Genomic DNA, 20,850 nt, shown 5'->3' with positions numbered 1-20,850 from the left:
CTTTGCACAGTGATCATTTGAACAAAAAATTAAACAGTCTGTCACTATTAACCCTTACTAAATTTGTTTTGAATCATTGTGAGCCCAGTGAGCCAGGCAACTAGTGCAGGCTTATATAACCTGTGGTAAGTAAGCTCTTTGCCCTTTACTGTGACACAGAATTTGTCCAAGAACTCTCACGCCAATAAGCAACCAATCGAGGCACAGAGTCATTTCTCATCAACATCTTCACTAACACCGGGACTCGATCGCATCTTACTGTTGAGTGATTTTTGAAAGAGTTCCTAGCGGTAGCTCTCTTCCAGGCGAGAACAAGCTTGAGTTGATGTGGGTGCAGTGGCGATGGAGGAGGGGCAGCACTTCTACAGTCTTAGCCAGGGGCACATCCCCTCTTTGGAAGGCCATGGAAATTTGAAATCTGCAGGGAGTCTGAGAATTATGCTGTTGGGGCTCTCTCTTTAGTTTTCCTTCTCATACATGCGGACATATCGGCCAAACTGTAGTGGCTGGTATCCTGTACATTAAACTCAGTCCTGGACCCAGTCAGGTTTCTGTACCATTTTTAATTTAAAATTAATTTAGGTTTTCTGAGTGCTAATTAATTTTCTGGCTAATAACAGACGTCTCTCTCGCTCTTTTACTTTCTGTAAACCTTCCTTTCCTGGTGCCAGTCTTTCAGGGAATGATCAGACTGAGCTTAACAAAAAAAGAGGTAAGAAAGAGTCCACTTACCTCCCAGAAGCTGCCGTAGTTCCCAACGTCTTGCAAGTCCCCGTTGGAAGACATTTTGGGGTCACCCTTGCAGCACGGAATGATGGCGGTTTTCTGTCAAACTGTGGAAGAACGTGAAACATGAATCTCTCTGAAACTTAACAACAGAAAAGAATAACACACACTGTGTCCCAACAAACACGGAGCACCATAAACAGAAATAGATGAGTTTGCAACAAAAACTAGTTCAACCAGCCACTGCCTTACAGGCACAACACCACTCAGTTAACATAAAAAAATAAAAAATAAAACCCAGAACAGAGGTGTAGCATTAGCAGTGATAGCAACTTCTATGCTAAGGGCCAGTTACTGAGATGTATTTCACTACCTTTTGACCTGTACCACCATTTTAAAATAAATGGTGTGAGCAAACCATTATGAGTCCAGCCCAGAAAGAAAGAAAGAGAAAGCATCTCACCTTAAAACAGTGCTGTGTCTATCAGGGAAAAGCAGAGTGTCTGCTCTACCCAGCCTGGGTGTGTATGGATGGCTAAAGATAACGAAGCTCTGGCCTGTCTACTGTCTCGTCCCCCCGGAGAGCTCCACCTTAGTCATTCGGGCGCTATGTCCATTCATATCCCCATCTGACACACTTCCATCATTCACAAAGCCAAAGGAAACTCCCGTTAGCTGCCTCACTGGGGCTCCGAAAATAACCTGTGTTTATTACAGCACCAACTGTTGGCAAGAACACCTCAAGCCTCTGCTTCGGCATAAACTTTAGACTTCAGAGCAAGCCATGGTGTCGGTCCAAAAAGCAGAATGGAAGCAGAGCTAAACCCCATGACCCCCAGACTTTTCCTGTAAGGCTCTGTATTTACAGTACCTCTTGTCCAGGGCCCCGAGCTGTATTGTTGCAGCCAAGGTCATTTAGCCTAGTTTCCTTACACAGACACAGCAAGCAACCAGCAGAGAGAAAGCTTCATTAAGAGCATCTGCTTTCAATCTGGTCCAAACAAAAGCAGTGCTAATGGAAAATCTACACCCTCAAGGAACTAACAACGTCTTGAAAAAGGTTTTAGCTCCCTCATTAATATCGGTGTCAATAAACTAACAAGACTGCTACATTTCTCATTTCAAACTGATCCTGAGAAAAACTGTAACTTAGAGGAATGGTTCTCAAACTTCGTACACCAAGTACCACCCATCATCAAACCAAAACCGCCAAATGCCACCTTCTCGCAGAAACGTGTGCACCTGGTTCTTCCCCTGTTCCGGACGCAGGTGGGGGGATGGGGGCATAAGGCAAAGTCTTGCTTGAATTTCTGCGTATTTTTTTTGCCTTTTTACTTGAAATACACATGCTTTACACAAAACCATTCCAAAATTAAATTCTAGAGTGTACGAATAACCAGGCCTACACTATATGTTTTAAACACAATTATACAGTTATGAGAACATATAAAACGTATGGGAAAAGAGGCAAATTCAATATCGGTTGTGTGTTTTAATAAGCTATAGTTGAAGTGTATCACAGTTTGAAAACCACTGACTCAGTATAGCCACCTGCAAAAGCTCTGTTTACAACATCATCTATTTGTGTCTTACACCTTTGTAGATAATATCAGCGTCTGTCCTCGCTGAAGGATAAGTTTACTGATATGATCTACAAGACGAACCGTGTGGGCTCGTTTGCTGGAGAGAACAGGAGTTTGGATCACTTCCTCTAAATTTCCTGCAAGCAAGAGTAGAGGACAGTGGGCAGGCACTGGACAGGCCACTCCTAACGGAGGCATTTCCCACAGTCCTGCTGAAGAGGGAACATGCCTTCAGCCATGCCTGCTAATTGAAAAGGCAAATAGCTCAAAGCTGACCTTAACGATAAGCAGGGCAGGAGAAACCAACAAGGGACTTTGGTTAAGACATAAGATAGTTTCATGTGTTAAAAGCCAGCTTCTGTGATTTTGTTTCAACTGCTGGAAGAAACTGATTCAGTTCCACACTGACTGGGTGGGATGCTGTTTGAAGGCACGCATTGCTGAATAACTGTAGTAGATTTCTCAATGGATAAGCCATGTTACCATGTCAGATTTTACCCCCTGCTTATACTATTTACCCCTGCCTCTCTGTAGGGCATCTCACAATACTGCAAGTAGTAGTCTGATGTCTCTGTAATTAGCCTGTTAATTTGCAGTTCCACCTTAAATTGTGAAGCAATTACATTCTTGGGCCTGGGGCTTTGAGGTGAAACTGGAAGTTCTGAACAAAAACCTGTTGAATTTAGTGGGGGATAATGTGATTTTCAAATGCTTCAGAAGGCAAAGGATGCCTTAAATTGAACTAAAGTCCAGCAGTACTCCTCTGATATCACTGCAGACTGGCAGATATATCCGGTTCTTGAAGGGTTGTCCCGTTTCATGGGAACGATTTTAACCACTACACCCCAGTTCCAAACGGCAAGGAGGCACTCAAAACAAAATGGTATGGGTAATTGTGGTTTAGAATTAGCATTTAACCTATTAAGATGTTTAGATTTTATTGATATTGCAAACCTCTATTCAGTTTAATATTTTAATTGTACTATAGAAAAAAAATGTGTAAATTACCCTATACAAGTATGATATGTCTCTGTTTATTTTACTGTATTTTAAATTATGCAAAATTAATGGTATGTTTCCCTGTATTGTTACAATATGTAAATACAGCCTCAGTTTCTAAATTATATTGTCAATTATATTAAAACAATATAGATAACATAACTGGCACTGACAGATAAATAAAAATTCAGGATATTTTCATCAGCCCACAGTTCCCATGTTGTTGTTTTTAATCTTCAGTTCATTGTGGTGATGTTTTTGTTGTGTACTTTTGTCATTTCTTGATTCAAGATGTAATGATGTGTGTCTGGATGGATTTGGGCAGAACATTCTCATTTGTGGATCAAATTTCCATGTCTGATCAAAGCTTTGAAGAACCCGGTCACACCCATTTCTATGGAGTATCTCTAGTTGTGAGTACTGAGCGAAGCAGCTGTGTCATGTCGGACTCTAGAAATAACCAAAGCCCCTGAGACCCAGTAGAGCTGAAGGAGGAACACAACAGGCCCTATCACAACATTACTGCCCTTTTTGCCACTGGCAACTGCTTGAAGCAGCTGTGTGCAGATGGGATGAAGAATTTTAGTGTCCAACCACAGATACATACTGTTCATAAGCAGTGCAAGAGACACAGAGTCTGGACGGTTATTTTCCCAGGATAATTCCAGGGAGCATGGGATTGTGCATGGCCTGGCACTACCGGGCCTGTTCAGCAGCCCAGAACCTAGCAACTGGCAAGGCAAGGCAATTAACATGTAACATAGAAATTCTAGCCATGTAAAAATGAAAACAGAAAGGGAGGAGGTGGCCCCATGCATCATACGTGGCACTGTGGTTTCATGCAATGCTGTTTCCTGGTCTGTCCACTACATCTGTTCAAAAAAGGACTAGCCTTCCCACTGAGATACCGGCTAAAAGAACATGTCTAGGGAGAGGCGTGTCTATGGGGGCAGTAATTACAAGGCTGTCTCAGCAAAACTTTAAGGAAGCAAGCAGCTTCCAGACAAAGTCTGAGGCCAGGCACCTTGTGTGGTGCTCTTATGAAACCCCAACACAAGGCCTGGGGGTTGTTTTCTGAGTACACTAATTAGACCCATTCTTTAAATAAACAAACCCAATCCCAGTGACACTATTACAGACAGCATGCTAGCACTTTTTCACATTCCCGGTACATACCTTTATACTTCACATCAATTATTTTTAAATCTCAGTATCTCAACAATGGTTCTTTAGGTTTACAATGAGACGTTGTTGTAATTGAACCACTTCCTTTAAAGAGGAATTCTGGCCTGTAATTATCATAAAGAAAACTTTAGCTAGTGAGGCTAATGAGCACAAAGGGGTTTTCTTCTCAAATGAATAGCTAGCAAAGAACGTATCCACCCAGGTAGTTTTCATAAATTACTTTCACTTTCATGGTACATCAACAGAAGGGGGTTTTCCTAAACTTTATCCCCGTAAACCTTATTCTAAAGACTAATGCAGCACTGTGGCAGGACACCACAGATGGGGCTAATGTTACATTATTAATTTTGGCTGTGTTCTTCCTCAAACTACTCGGCTAGCCCACAAAAATAAAAGTACTCTTGACATCATATAATGCTAGTATGTGCTATTTCAAGACAGATTTGTTACAAACATTTTTTTCCTTACGTAGCATTTCTACTGACACAGTACAACCTGGCAATTCATTGTATTTGAAGCATCATTGACCTTCATCTGTCTTCATATATAAGAAAAATCTGGAATAGTGTTTTAAAGCCAGATCTATTAGTCTACATTTGAAACTGAAAATAAGTCGGTTTCTAAAATCCCTTTCGCACATGAACTCCAGAGAATCTCTAGAAAAGCTCAGGAGTATCAGGTCCACACATGTCCCAGAGTAGTCCTGTCGCACATGGGGAAATGTAGGGTGCCAGAGGCATTTTTGCAACAGGTAATGTGCTGTGGGCTAGAAGGATAAAGTCTGCGTAAAGTCCGGGACCCATGTTACAGGTGTTTGCGTTGACACACACAGCTCCTCTGGGTAAAATTTCTGGGTTACTGTGCATATAGAAAAGGGGCTTATGACTGAACTTCTTACAAGAAGCATGGAAATATGTTCATGCTGATTTTATTCTTGCAAGTCTCTCAAAAAGGAGCTGTAATGAAAGAAAATTCTGAGAAGTATTCTGAGAAGTACTATATTTAGCAATTGTGTTTTTGTGTGCCATAATTGAAATAATGATGTGGTCTTTGACTTCTGGATAGAACTGTACTCTTCTGATTACAACCTTTTATCTCAGGGGCACATTTAAGTATATTATGAAGTTTCTATGAACGTAACAGCTGTTATCAAAGATAAGCAACTTTCAACTCAAGAACCTCCACACACTTCAAGGTTGATGAAAGTAGGGAGTGACAAGAAAATGAAACGAAAAAACGTTAACATACATTCAATTAATAAATAAAATCAAGCACATGTCTTAAGACCTAGTCTTACATATAGTAACTAACACGTTTTGGACAGACTCCCAACTGACAGGCGTCTGCAAAAAGACTCCTGCAATCTGCCCCACACATGGACCCAAAGGGGTGCCTGGAGGCTAATCAGGGACCACATCACTGTTGCCGAAGGATGTTTACTCTGCATTGGTCACTGACTCTGTTTGAGTCTTTGTGCCAAATCAGTGCTGAAATCTGTCAGGCTAATTCACTCTGAAGTGGAGCGTTCATTGGTGTCATGGATGGCCGAAACAAAACAGTATAGCGAGGAATAAACACCAGATCTAGTCCTCTGTAGGACGCTTCTCTGCGCAGAACTCGTTTTAAAGGACAATGTAGCAGTTTTTAAGGCAGTAGTGGAAAGCAGTACTGGCAAGCCAAAGCTGTGGAGTAGAGGTCTGGCAGAAACCTGATAGCAAATGGCAGCACATTCGGAACCCATTACAGCATTTACCCAACTTGTCAGATGTGGGTTTGAGAACACAATTTGTGGCATGTGGTACTTGTTTGCATCCCTCCCTCCCTCCCTCTCTCTCTCTCTCTCTCACACACACACACACACACACACACATGCCCAAAATCCTTCATCAATTCTTGGTATACCCTGGGGTAGGTAAATAATTGATCCTTAGACGCAAGGCAATTCTCTTTTCTGTGACTCTGAATCAGTCCTTGGCTGAATCCACATATCTTAGCTGATCAAGCAGATTTGAGGTAAGGCAAAAAAAAAACGCAAATGTGATTATATATGTCACACTTTAACACCCATCCATGTCCATGACACACATGACACAAAGGACTCCGGTTTGGGGCACGTCAATACGGCAGCCAAACAAGCAGCATAACAACGGCCTCCCTTTCAGTGGAATGAGGCCACAGGAGGGAGGGGCAGGACACTCGTATAAGCCCCCGCTGGAAACTTGCAGTCATTAATCTGATTAATGTATACAGGGTGGTGGAGCGTTTCCACAGTTATTGTTTCAAAACGCCTGGCTCTGATAATGGAACATAAGATCTTTTTCACTCTAAAAATGGGAAATAATTGACAGAAATGATCCATACAGCATGAGACCTTGTCCACTACTGGGTTTTGGGGATTGAAGAGCAATCAGAATGTAAAATCCTCATAGGAACAAGGTTTATGTCCATAGCTGGCAATCTGAAACAACTGCAGATTATCAATACGAGTCTTCAACAGCCTGCAACAGCTGCACTGCTGACAGGATCGTAATCCTCTCCACTCAGCAGAGCACAACACTTATGTGGAGAGGAAACTACAAGGACTGCAGCTCCAGTGTCCAGATGTGACACCGATGAAGAAAATCAAACACGCATGACTGACCATACCTCAAATAGAATAATGGAGCTGGAGTAAACTGCTTATCAATGCCCAGCAAGTAGGGATGGTTGATATGTTGATATGTTATAGTCATTATGTTCAATAAGGTACACAATACTGTATATTTACAAGGCTACGTCACAGGTATTGTCAGTATTTCTAGAGCCGAGACCTTCATTCATGTTGGGATGTACAAAATTTTCTTCTTTCCACTGGTTTAGCTAGGACTCCTCCCCTAATCACATGATGCCACCAAGCTGCGAGGTGTAAATCCAGCCACTGCAACTTTTTTAAACTGTTGCCAATATCACTCATTATGCTCAGAAAAGTAGGTCCTGGTTGCCTTTGGCCAGCATCAGGGCCATCACAGCCAACTAAAGAGAGAGTGAGGCCAGTTATGCTATCTTATGACATGTTTCCACTGCATGGAACCTACTCTACGCAAATCAGCTTAGCTCTGTTTACTTTTAGGTCCCTGGTAGGGGTTTTAGACTACAATAGCAAAAGTAGTCAGTGATATTGCAAAACATGGTCTCCTATGGGGATAGTGGGCTTTAGAAACCACAACAATTGCAGCGGTAGTGCCATATTATTTACTTGTTGTGTGTTGTTGTCGTTTCTGGGACTGAACACAACTCTGTGCATCAGTTCAGACAGATCTCGCTCGTTTGAACCTCTTCAATAGACCATGGTGTAATTTTACTAGTTGCTGTTGCGAGTTGGGTAAAAGCAAATATGACCTAGCTTGGAGACATTACAAAAGGCTAGTTTGTGCGGGATGTCTGCATTTCGTCATGGCCGACAAGCCTCTCTGGCCAATCAGTGCTCTGCAAGGTTTACACGTCACGATTTAAGTCCCTACTCAGCTCACTTGGAGCCACGAGTGAGCAGAGACTAAAAGTACCATGTTCCAGGTACCACGTACCTAATATGTTTAATGGAAAAGCAACCCAATATACCGTAAAGTAAAGTGGAAAAGTACCTTTAGACTGAAGCTTTATGAGCTGAAACCTGCCTGAAAATGCCACTTACTGATTTGGGCTGAGAGAAATACTCAAGAAAAAACAGAAAACTGGTTATTTAAGCACTCCAAACCAACTTTAGACAACAACCACTAGTACGTGAGATCAAAATTGTGCATTAAGAAGCAGCTTGTTGGAGACTATAATAATAAAGAATTCTGTGCACAAACACTCAACATTTCTTTGCTACTGCAATGTTTTGCTACTCTGTCATAACCCGAGAAAAACTAAATATGCTCATAAATCTTATACATCACTACCACTACCCCCACCAAGCCTTAAGCACTTACCTAAGAAGTGGTGAAATGTTAGAGGTTAGTAATGCCTCTGTCCAGGTACTCTGCCTGCACAGTGGCCCTGCAAGAAAGGAGAGACGATCAAGGTGTTAGAGAGACAGAACTGAAAAGGACAGAAGCTGAAGCTTGTCTTCATCCGCAAAAGAGTAGCCCACAGTAAAGGGGAGAGAAGTTAATATAAGCCCACCACCCAAAGGTGGCACATTCCAAGACAGAGAGTCAAATGCCGCAAGTTAGAAGGCTGGAAAAGCCATCGTACAGCAGTGGAAAACCTAACACCATCACATGCACTTACTACTCCTCTGACTGAGGGCCAGTCGCAGGTCAGCTGTCCAATTCAGACCTGTTCAATACTATGCTTAAGTACAAGGTTATAAACCTTTGACCGCTCCACATGAAAACAATTCCACAATTAGGGCTGTCCTGAATGCCGTTTTTAGGGCTTCGGGGCTTTGGCTGAAATATTTGGTGAGTATTAAAAGTTTGGGGTTGTTGTATGTTTGGTTTTATTCAGAACATCTGCATCTGACACCCACAAGGACTGTAATGTTGAGGAGCTAGCTGGGTTTTTTTTACTGCTAGAAAGCCTGAATATAGGTGAGTTGAGTGTTTCCTTAATCAATCATCTACAACTATATATATATACATATATATACACATATATATAATAATGAATAAAATTTAAAGATAATATCTCAATCTCAAAATTTAAAACCGAAATGAACCCTACCCAATGAACAACTATTAGAATATTGAAATACAGTGATCCCTAGTTTTTCGTGGGGGATGCGTTCCAAGACCACCCGTGAAAAACGAATTTCCACGAAGTAGAGGAAAGATATTTTTTTATGTATTTAACAAGTATTTGGACTTTTAAAACCCTCCCTGTGCTGTTAACAACCCACCCTTTGCATTAAACAGTCGTTCTATAATGTTTTTCTGCTGGAACTACATGTGATATCCTACCAGTTTCTTTAATAGAGTAATTCCTAAGCTGTGATTTAGCATAGACGGTATTTGCATAAAGATTGTGCACTCTTCTTTGCTGACAATGGGCTAATAATAGCAAAAACTATAGAAGAATTTTATGAAATTTTAATGGATTTAATGAAATATTTTGGCTATTCATCTTCTACTCTTTTCCTAGATTTTCCCTCAATATCCACGATATAGCAGCCATAAACCCCCTTGAAAAAACCCGCGAAGTAGCGAATCCGCGAAAGATGAACCGCGAAGTAGCGAGGGATTACTGTATTTGGGGCTAGCCCTATGAAAAATACAATTTAGTTTCACCACAATACAACTTCATTATTTTGTTATGAAACTTTCAACAAATGTGTTTTAATCATGTAATTTGATTTAATCGAGAAACTAACCGATTACCATTAATTTAAATACTCCATAATCAACAAAGTAACCTTCAGATCTTACAGGAAGAGCTTGAGAGAGCTGAGAGCTTTAGTACATTGTAACTGTTTGGATTCTGCATGTAGTTGGAATAGCTACAGAAACAGCATACGCAAGAAGCTAACAAGTTGTACTGAACATCTGCCAAAGCATATCTTTACACATTCGCTGTGGACGCGTCACAATCTGTAGATAACCTACAGCGCCTCCTGAAACCTAAAACATACAAACGAAGCTAAGATTTATGACATCATTCAAAGCTTTAACCACATTCCTACAGCCTCTCAGGTTCAAACATGCTTCTCCCATTAGTGTCAGGACACAAGGCCCCTCGCTTCATCAGAGCACAGTGCCTCCACCTAGTCCTCAGGAGACTCATCTCTACAATCTCTCTGGAACTCTACTGTTCAGTCTGTGAGGCCATGCGTTTAGATGAATGGTGCATTGGCTGGGTCTTTGACCAAATGTTCCATTAGAGAGCAGAGCTGAGTGAACCTCATTTAAAATAATAAGCCAGCGGAAAACCTGGGATGGTGTCGAGCTTTTAGAAGAAGCCAAGGAAATCATGATTGTGTCTCTGTTGTTCGCCGTAGCGATGGTAGTACACCAGGCGCGGAAACAAAAGCCCCTTTGTTTTCTGCATGCCTTCACAGGGACTCAAAGGCCACTGAGCTTTCGAGAAGCAGGGTATATTGAGCTGTTCCGAGGCCAAACACTGGGCTCTTTGACAGTTGTGACCGCTTTGCAGAGGAGCCGCAGGTCTGAAAATACAAAAAAAGTGAGCTCTGCATTCAGAATACAGTAACTGAGCCATACTGTAATTTATGGAAAGTTTTACATAACATTTTCCATATTTACGTTACCACACAATAAAAGCAAATTGGGAGAAACATGAGCTGTAGAAATCAGAAAAATAAAAGACATCTTTCAAAGAAATTGAATCACCTAATTTATTGTTCCTACGTCGCGTAAGTCGGAACATACGTACATGTACGTAAATAACATACTGTAAGCACTTATCCTATCCTAACACCTATCCTCCTCTGTCCCGAGCTGCGTAACCGTTTATTCTTCCGCTGCGCACACCAAACACAAAGTTCACGTTACGACGTTTACGACGCAAAACCACTTAAGTCGAAACAAGGCTTTATACAGTAAATGGGAGATGTGTCGTAACCACGAAACATCGTAACTCGGGGCTGGCGTAACCCGAGGACCTCCTGTATAGAATTTTTATTTTATATATATTTATTTATTTTAATATACATTTTTAAAACAGGATCATACCTACAGGTGCATTCTTAATTCATTCATTTATTTATTTATTCATTCAGTCATCTTCTGTAACCGATTCAGACTGATCAGGGTTGCAGTGAGTCCAGAGCCTACCCGGAATCAGGACCCCACACCGGACAGAGCACCAATCCATCACAGGGCATCACATACTCATCCAATCACTCTCTCACACACTCACACACACCTGTGCACAATTAAAATAGATAATTCCTGTGGGAGGAAACTGGAATACCTGGAAAAAATCCATGCAGACAAAACTCCTCACAGACAATTATCCAAGATGAGGGTGGAACCCAGGACCACAGGACCCTGAATTTACTAGCTGCAGCTCATACTGCCCTCATAACTAGTGTTAAGTGCAAGTGTGAGATTGACAATGCATAGATATTCAATCACTCAACCCCCCTTCAGAAACGACCAGGTAACTTTAAAAAATAACCTATACATCTGAATGTTTTAATACAGGTTACTAAAGGGCCTGATCTTCCTGAAGAAAGAAGCATCAAGGTGTGCTTTGGGCTGAAATACACTTGTGAACTGGTATTTCATTGGGGTCCGAATGCTGGAAACTGGTATTTCATTGGGGACTTACTGCAAGATTCTAACCAAATTGCTACAATGGCCGATGACAAGGCAGTGAAGCATCAAATGTGAAATTCATGACAAGGAAATGTAAAAGTAAATAAATAAATTCAGAGATCGATATATCATTAATTGGAATTAGCTCCTCATTTACTCAAATACTGTCACATCTTTCCGAGGCCAGCCTTAAAAATACTGGGCCCAAAAGGGTTAATAATAAAAATTCCAGTCTGTCCTATCCGTTCAGTTCCAGCATTCATTCATTGTAATAAACCCTGATCACAAACATCATACCTCTCTCTGATAATCCACTGAATCTTTTAAATCTACTCCACACCCTTTGCTGTCTGTTATGAACATGGGGTTACAACAAAAGGCATTTTCCAGTTCAGCCTTGCAGCATTACTGTCACTCAAACTGTTGCTGGTTAGATTAAAAACTCCTACTGACTATGTTTTGTGGTCTAAACCTATACCTTTAGCCTTGTAGCTCCAGCACAACACTAATGTAGCTTAGTCCATAAGCTCACAGGGTACTCTCACCATTCAAGCTACATATCAATATAATCACACACCATACTGTATAGTTAATTCATGTTAATAATCATGTTAATCTATGAGAATAACAACAGTAGTAGCAGCCATTTGAAGCCTGAATTTTGATTCATAGATATGTAATAGTGTGTCCAGAAACAACAAAACCAAGCTATTTTTTTATGGCAACCCACTGCTGTTTAGCAATAACAGCAAAAATAAAAGCAGGTCTCAGAGGCCAATAAAAAAACTACTGATCAGTTACTTACTACAGTGGAGAGATTTTATAATTTATGAAAATTGTTGCTTTAACCTACTGCAAATAAAAACCTTCTGACACACTTTCTTGGAGAAAGATGGCATGAGTGCCTATTAGTACAGCCTGAGAAAAAGATGCTCATAATGTTACATAATAATCCGGATTAAGACACCAAAGTCCAGTCTCAAGTGGTGCAGCACAAGCGCTTTAAGAGCCCACAGGAAAACCAACAGAATATGAACTAGCAGCAACAAACAGAGAGAACCTGAGCAGGTACTCAAGGTCAGTGACTCCTCTGGCATGAAAAGTTCCAACCTGGAAAAAGAGCACTTCAACAACACACTGCAACTCATCTCAAGGACAAAACCGAATAAATGAAGACTAATGTCAGTTCACCACTTCCTTTTCCAACACACTGTATACCCCCATATTATCCCAAGGCCTTTGATACGGCTGGAGGGTATGGCTCACTACTTGGAGTTCATGACAAACCTGAAGTATCAGTGTATTATTAGGCATCATATGAGCTCAACTGAATGCCAGTTTCTGATGAGCCTCCTGGCTCAGAAATGCCACGCAATGCAGAAACTTCACTGGAAACTGAGAAAGAATGATGTCTGAAGTTTCAATAGAAAACAATGAGCCACACCCAGCATCACAAGCCATTAACATTAGCGTATCGTATCTGACTTGGTGACTCAACAGAAAAGCAAGTCTTATTTGAAGAGATTATTTCTGAACTACACATTAATCGCAGCATTAATAACTGATTGTTTTGGTAAAGCTTACGAGAGAAACACCTACATTCAACAATATGTGACTTCAGATTCAGAATACAGTAATAAATAAATAAATAAAGTCAGGCTGAGGAATATAAATGTGGAACCTAGATCTAAATCTATTGTTAAAAACACTAAAATTAAACAAAACATAGGTAAACACAATGGGCTTCATTCATGAAAGTCAAGCAGAACGAAATTGCAATCACTTTTTTCGTAAATATCCGGATTCATCAAAATGTTCATAGTCTCAAAATGTTCGTAGGTATGAATGAAATTTATACCAGCTCCAGAAAACATGTAAAAAGTGCGTGCAATGTCTGAAAGACGCTGAAAGTATCATCTGATCTGTCTGAATTTTAAATCAAAAGTTAATACAAATTAGGGTTGCAAATTGCTAGTAACTTTAGCTTGAGAACATTGGAAATATTCCAAAATGTAAACATTCCATGGAAATTTTGGGAACCTTGGGAATTTATTGGAAATAACTGATAATATTGGATAATTTAAAGGAACCATGTCATAAACTATCATCAATGTACTGTGTTTTTTATTTTTATTTTTTGCCAACAGCAGACATGAAGGCATAACAATACAAATAATAACTATGACACGATTAGTTGCAAGCATAACTTTATAAAATGATTAATTCTTTCATTGAACAATCAAAAGTTCAATAATAATAAAAAAAAATCAAAAGAATGCACACCCTCCAACACACACAAAGTGCCATTCAAAATGTAAAACAAAGCAGCCTTCCTTCTTCTAAAAATAAAATATCAAATTTAACATCAAATCAAATAGAGATATTTTCCCACAAACTTCTCAAGCCTTGCCTCTGCATGCTCTGCATTTTTTCTTTAAAGGTGTCAGGCTTCTTCCTGAACCTCGGTATCCTCCATGTTCAAATAAATAATTAATAATTATTAATTCTTGATTACAGAAATCCATTGAATAAATATAGGCAAAAAATATAGGTAGCTAGCCTATGCTAGCATTGGTAAGTTACCCTCTTGCTAGACTGCTACCCTTGGTAAACTAGTCTCATTGAGCTTTTCGGATTTAGCAGATAGCAAGCAACTGTGAGATTACAACTTGATTTAATAATTGTTTTAATGTTTCAATGCTGTTACTGTCAATAAAAATATGAACCTAAATGTGTGCTTTCGGTAGTGGTGAGTGACAGGTTTCTAGAAAACTTCTGGACATATGCTGTACATGTGATGGAATGAACAGTGCAGAGGGTGTGGTCTCAATAGCCCTTCAGTGTGTATTGTGCCATGTGCCTGGGATTGAGGAGCAGTTTTGCTATTCAACGGTTTTGGTACCATACCTAATTATTTTAACCAAGATTATGCTTCAGGGCCAAAACTCATAGAAGGAGCTTGTGTCAAGGATCCAATTCAGGGTCGCGGTGGGTCCAGAGCCTACCTGGAGTAATTGGGCGCAAGGCTGGAATACACCCTGGAGGGGGCGCCAGTCCACAGGGCAACACACACACACATTCACTCACACCTATGAACACTTTTGAGTCGCCAATCCACCTACCAACGTGTGTTTTTGGACTGTGGGAGGAAACCGGAGCACCCGGAGGAAACCCACACGGACACAGAGAGAACACACCAACTCCTCACAGACAGTCACCCAGAGCGGGAATCGAACCCACAACCTCCAGGTCCCTGGAGCTGTGTGACCGCGACACTTAGAATATCATTATTAATGTTATTTGTTTTTATTTTTATTTGAGCACATAATCTCTTACTGCTCATAATAGTTTCTTAAATCTTATTTTCTCAAACTAAAAACATCTGCACAGTACTATGTCACTCAGCTTAATCCGTCAAATGATTCGCTATACTTTAAGTGAGCAGGAATATACATAGAATGAAAAGTATTTATTTTAAAGAAAGAAAAAACATTTTTTCCTCAGTCCGTGCGTTTCCTTATAAGGCGGTCATTTGAAATTCATGGGCGGAGATCATGGTAATGGGATGTTAATTGCAAAGAAATGTGCACATTCTCGTTTTTTGCGAACATTTGCTATTCACTAACATACACACATTCTACTAAACAAATCTGGTGTTTACGCAGCATTCATGTCCACTTCTTCGTACAATATGCGCAGTTTTTTTTATGAATTCATGAAGGTTTCATGAGTGAGGCCCAATGACTTTGGGGCTTTGATAATTATGAATAGCCAAAAAGAAAAAGAGATAAAGAGGGGAAAAAATAAATTAATAAAAAATAAAAATACCTGTTAATTACTACACAAGTAATAGAGAGTTTGCAGTGGTAGTATCTGTGTTGTGGTAACAGACTTCTGAGAATGCCTGAGATTAGATTTTGGAACATTTTTTGAGTATTTGATAGCATTCATAGTCAGATACTCATGTCAGATACACATTATCTTTGATAGCAAGAACCATTCCAACTCAACCACAATCTATTCGTTGGAACTCCATCATGGCCCAACGCAGGGGTCTATATACCCCACCAGCCAACACTTGCCATTGAGCATGTTGACCTTAAGTTCATGTTTAAGCTTCTCATGATTGGTTCTGACATTGATCAAGATTTAAGACATTATTTCAAACTAGGCATTATGTCTGGAGTTTTGATCTTCTCCACTGGCCTCATCATTTCTGACCACATTTGTAGCTGCAGTCCAGGATAAAGAGAAGAGTTCCAGAACGACCCTTTCTCTGAAGACCTTGGACCAAGTACCAGCTTGTCAAAAGTGATAAGAACATTGGTAAACTGTGGAATATTTTAGAGAATGCTGTTTTAAAAAGCACCCGAAGTTCTGGCATGAAAAGTATCTCATCATTTCTGTCATCTAGTTGGAACTCCAGTTCAGTTCTAGCTCCATGCTGGTCACATAACTTCATATTAATATTTATGCATTCAAATTATGTTGGAATCATTTCTTAACGCATAGGAAAGACTTAATCATGTGTAGAAATTAAATAATCAATGCTTGGGACCTTGTTAATAAATAAGGCACGGGAATGACATATTTAAACACCTCTGTCCCACCCATTAAACATCTTGTTCCCACACATTAAGTTTTCATTATGAAGGGAAGTCACCAGTAGGGCTCTATATAACACTAATTAAATATCTCGTTCCCACTCCTTAATAAAGTCGTCCTTAATAACAGTATTAAATAGTTTCCACGCCTTCATTTTTATAATAAAGGTATGTTACCAGCAGTGCTCCCGGGTTCCCTCTTTATGTTAACATAATTTTGTCACTTGAACAGTGGTCAAACGTTGGTAAAAGGCTAAGCTATATGATCCATACAATAACTGCAAGAAGCTATTTATTCCTCTGCAGTCTACGGTCATCAACTGCGCCATTATGTGTGTATTAAGCCCGCCACAACATTCTCCTACCATAAGCTAACTTCGTATGAAATTACAGATACCGAGAGAGAAACAATACAGCTCCATTTGATATTCCAACTGTGAATAAGAGTATGGACAAATTAAATTTAAAACAAAAACAAGCCTGTGTCGACTTCTTATTCGAACCAACCGTTCCACCTTAAAAATATGCCGCAAGTTATATTAGTTAAGGTGGAACGGAACCGAAATTCGACAGAGAGGTGAAATTGAGCCTCAGAATTCAACTTACTGTGGGGGCTGGCGCGGCTGGCGAGAGAAAAAAAGGAGGGCAGCGCTGCTTTTTGTCCCAGAGCAAAATTAGCAGAAGTCCATGAACTTAAAACCCGAACAAATAAACGAGAAAAGCCGAGAAACTAAAGTCCATTTAGAGGCGGTGGAGCACCGAGGAGCCTTCCCCTCCTGCCATGGCAACGGCACTAAACGGAGAAATAATATCCTGCAGTTCACAGAAAGCGGGAGGCAGGCTCATACACAACGCGCAAACACAAACTCAGACCTGGAGCAAAAATAAAACAAATTGACCTCCATTCAACTGAACTTGTTTGTCCCCCGGTAAATGTAGGGCGGTTTATCAGGCCCGTAAGAGCAGGTCCTCGGCGATGTAATTAGATGTTGTGGCTCAGCATTATGTCCATTGATCCAATTACAGAATTAACCCTTTAAAGTTCCCACCAGTCGCAGCCTTGTTTTCTGTTTTCCGCTGCAGAATTTAGAAAGCAGGCAAAAGTCAGTACGCAGTCTTTGGGCTCAGATACAGATGATTACGTTAATCCCCAATACTACTCCCAGCCTTCTTCCCTCAGCAACAGGCAAACAGCCTCAGAGTCTCTCAGGAACCGCAGCAGAACAGCGCCATCTGCAGGTGAACAAAGAGCAAGGGGCACAAACTTTTCTCACTTTTTTGCCATGTGAGCAAGGCCTGTGCTCCGAAGGTCAACAACACGAAACAATATAAAAATCACAAAGGTTTTGAAAGGTGTCATGCCTACATTATATGTTCATAGTGAAACGCTTAAAAAAAGAAGCACTTTAACGGGAAATTAAGAACTCAATTAGCTACAACGATCAGGCATAATATAAACATTACCTAATTGACCTCCCTCACTGCCTCTACAGTCATTGTCTACTGTTGTAGTACACCAGTTGCACTTTATACATTGTTATTTAACCTTTCCTCAATGTTAAAGGCCCAAAAAGACCACCACACAGCAGGTACTGTTTGATGGTGGATCATTCCTAGCACTGCAGTCTGTTAGTGTATGTTGGATCAGACACAGCACTGCAGCTTAAGTTTTTAAGCACGGTGCCCTTTCCCTGGCCACTCTGTTAGACATACCTGCTTAGTTGGTCTACTTGTAGATTCAAAGACAGAAGGTCTGTCACTGCAGTTTGTGTTGGTCATCATCTAGTTCTTCATCAATGAACACAATACACTGCTCACAGGACACTGTTGGCTGGATAGTTTTGGTTGGTGATCAGTCCAGCTGTGACACTGATGTGTTTAAAAACACCAGCAGCCATTTTGTTTCAATAGTGTCAACCTTTGTATCTTGTCTACCCAATAAACAGAACTGTCAAAAACTCCAGCAGCACTGCTGTGGCTGATCCACTCAGACCAGCATAAATACATATTAACCAGCCACTACTTTATCAGTGATAATGCAGTGCTAAGAATGATCCTCTGGCCAAATAATACCTGTAATGTGTGGCAGTGTGGGGGTTCTGAGCTTTAAGGAACGCAGTGAAAGGGAGCCAAAAAATATGCAGAGCAACAATTGGACTAAAGTGTGTAATTGTAAACGTACAAAGTGCACCTCTATGGTCAGTGAAGTACATAAAGTTGACAATAAGAACTAGAAACAAGGACGTCATTACACTGTTTTGGGTGATCAGTGAATTGGCCCTGTTTGACTAAACATTAGACCAGCAGATGGTGCTATTAACATGTAAATGACCAATTTTTAAACTCAAAAATACTCTGTAAAACATTTACTGTTACAGTTTTAAATATATGCAAATAAAGAATTTGTGTATGCATGGTTCATTGATAACAATTTAAACATATACAGCACCTGTCCTGATATTTCGTAGTAATGAAAATATAACTGTTATATATATATAATATAACTGTTATATATATATATATATATATATATATATATATATATATATATATTTATATATATGACATGTATACATTACATGTTCTACGTCTACACTTTTATCTAATTTCATTTGAATTAATAAAAAATATTAAAATCTCAAATGTAATTGTTGCTTGCTCCACATATTAACAGGGTTCATACTGATAAATTATGTTACTCTGTTAATATTTTGTCCTCACAATAAATAATAATAATAATAATAATAATAATAATAATGTTATTATTAAATATAATCATTGCCAGCATTTCTGTTTGATAAGACATAAAGTTACATGTACAAATTTGGGTGCACCTGATTTTCAAATCAAGTCAGTCTCCAGAGTTCACTTTCCTACACATTTTCACCAAAATTTGAAACAAACAAACAAACAAAAAACTTGTGTTCTATTCAGAGGAAAATATATCTTTTGAACAAAATACGCAATTTGACCTCCACATGAGTACCGGAGTTGGGTAGTAAATGATTCTCAGCACTGCAATGCCTCTGGTGTGTTAGTGTGTACACTTGGATCAGACACAGTGGTGCTGCTGGAGTTTTAAACCTTCAGTGTCTCTGCTGGACAAAGGAAAATCTACCAGCCAAAAATATGTAGCCAACAACTTCCTGTGTGTAGCACCCTGCAACCAGTGATCAAGGACTAGAAGACTAACATAAACTGTACAGTAACAGATGAGACACTATCTCTGACTTTACATCTACAGGATGGACAAAGAAGGTTGGTTTTCTAGAACAGCTTCAAGTGACTGGGTCCAGTGTTTAAATATTCCAGCAGCACTTCTATGTCTGATTCACTCATACCAGTACAGCACACCAGTATAACAGTGCCAGCACAGGTAGTGTTGCTATCACATAGCTCCAGGGTCCTGAGCTTGTGAGTTCAAACCTCATCTCTGGTCACTTTCAGCACAGAGTTTGATGTGATTTTCCCATGTCTGTGTGAATTTCATCCAGGTGCTGTGGATTTCTCCCACAATACAAAACATATGCACATAGGTGGACTGGAAGTTTGAAATTGCACATAGGCGTAGATGACTGGGTAAGTGTGTGATGCCCTATGATAGATTGACACCTTATCCAGGGTGTGTTCCTGCCTTGCATACAGTGATTCTGGCTAGGCTCCAGACCCACCACAACCCTGAACAGGACCAAATGGTTGCAGAAAATTAATGAATTAGTGAATTAATAAATAAAGTGTTTTGAATGTTATGAAGGCAATTATATCGTGTTTTGTTAACTGGACTTGCTCTGGGCTTACAGCTGAGGACTTTTATTTTGAATCTCCAGTGAACAGACCAGACTAGGTAGCGCTGGTTCACTTTACTTGGAAGAACACTAAAAGAAAGGAGGAAAAGAAGCCGCTAGGTAGGAGCGGGGCTTATATCATCGGATTTATTCAAGATTTCACACATACCCAGAAAAAAACAAACTGAAAACCGAGAGAGAGGGAACAGTGAAAAGCAGTGACCCGCAGCGGCTCTTTGGCAGCGCCGTGGAAGTAAGTCTCAGATTCGCAGCTGCCAGCTTCTTATTAAAAATGTTGGTTCCACCTTAAATGGTGCAGCACTTCCATTGAGGCGCTTTAGGCCAGAATTGAGCTGTTGCACCATTTAAGGTGGAAATTGAAATTCGTGGAAAGAGCTGGCGAATAAACTTCAGCTTCGGTGTTGGGTGTTAGCAAGTGGGCTAATAACGAGATTTAGAGACGTTAGCAAAAATGACAAGCCTCTATTTCACAAGTTACACCTGTAAACATTTAAACCAATTTAAAGAAGTGTCTCCAGTAGACACAGCACTGAATTTGACGGTGTGTGTACGCTGTCAGATAACGTTTCTCTACCGAGTTCGTTGGTTAACGTTACTCCGCTAACATTAGCCAGCTAATTAGCATTAACCGACTTGTTTGAGCTTCAGAAAACCCCAGTGTCTTATCTTTTCGGTGGGACTATTGGTATTTAACGCTTTTCATGGAACA

The 20,850-nt window shown here is 40.1% G+C and overlaps 2 protein-coding genes across 6 annotated transcripts in view; one reads left to right on the top strand and one right to left on the bottom strand.

Annotated features, from left to right (window-relative positions):
- pacsin3 (protein kinase C and casein kinase substrate in neurons 3) overlaps positions 1-18,173 on the bottom strand; it is a 33,065-nt gene extending 14,892 nt beyond the window's left edge. Inside the window, exons 1-3 of one of the 3 annotated variants that reach the window (XM_066647653.1) lie at positions 18,049-18,173; positions 8,444-8,510; positions 733-833 (exon numbers count right to left, since the gene is read on the bottom strand). In XM_066647653.1, coding sequence (XP_066503750.1) covers positions 733-786 — 54 coding nt within the window. In that variant the 5' untranslated portion in view covers positions 787-833; positions 8,444-8,510; positions 18,049-18,173. Of the gene's footprint in view, positions 1-732; positions 834-8,443; positions 8,511-16,941; positions 17,561-18,048 lie in introns of those variants that run through there. The other 2 variants (XM_066647651.1, XM_066647652.1) reach the window with 2 other exon arrangements.
- A 1,995-nt stretch (positions 18,174-20,168) lies between these two features.
- The window catches only part of csnk1g1 (casein kinase 1, gamma 1), a 38,357-nt gene continuing 37,675 nt past the window's right edge, over positions 20,169-20,850 (top strand). For 2 of the 3 annotated variants that reach the window (XM_066647126.1, XM_066647124.1), the window contains exon 1: positions 20,196-20,373. The gene's annotated coding sequence lies outside the window, so the exon portion shown is untranslated. Of the gene's footprint in view, positions 20,374-20,850 lie in introns of all 3 variants that reach the window. The other variant, XM_066647125.1, reaches the window with a different exon arrangement.

Source organism: Hoplias malabaricus, chromosome 16 (genome assembly GCF_029633855.1).
Source record: "Hoplias malabaricus isolate fHopMal1 chromosome 16, fHopMal1.hap1, whole genome shotgun sequence".
Lineage (NCBI taxonomy): Eukaryota > Metazoa > Chordata > Actinopteri > Characiformes > Erythrinidae > Hoplias > Hoplias malabaricus.
This window is presented reverse-complemented; position numbering and strand designations above follow the sequence as displayed.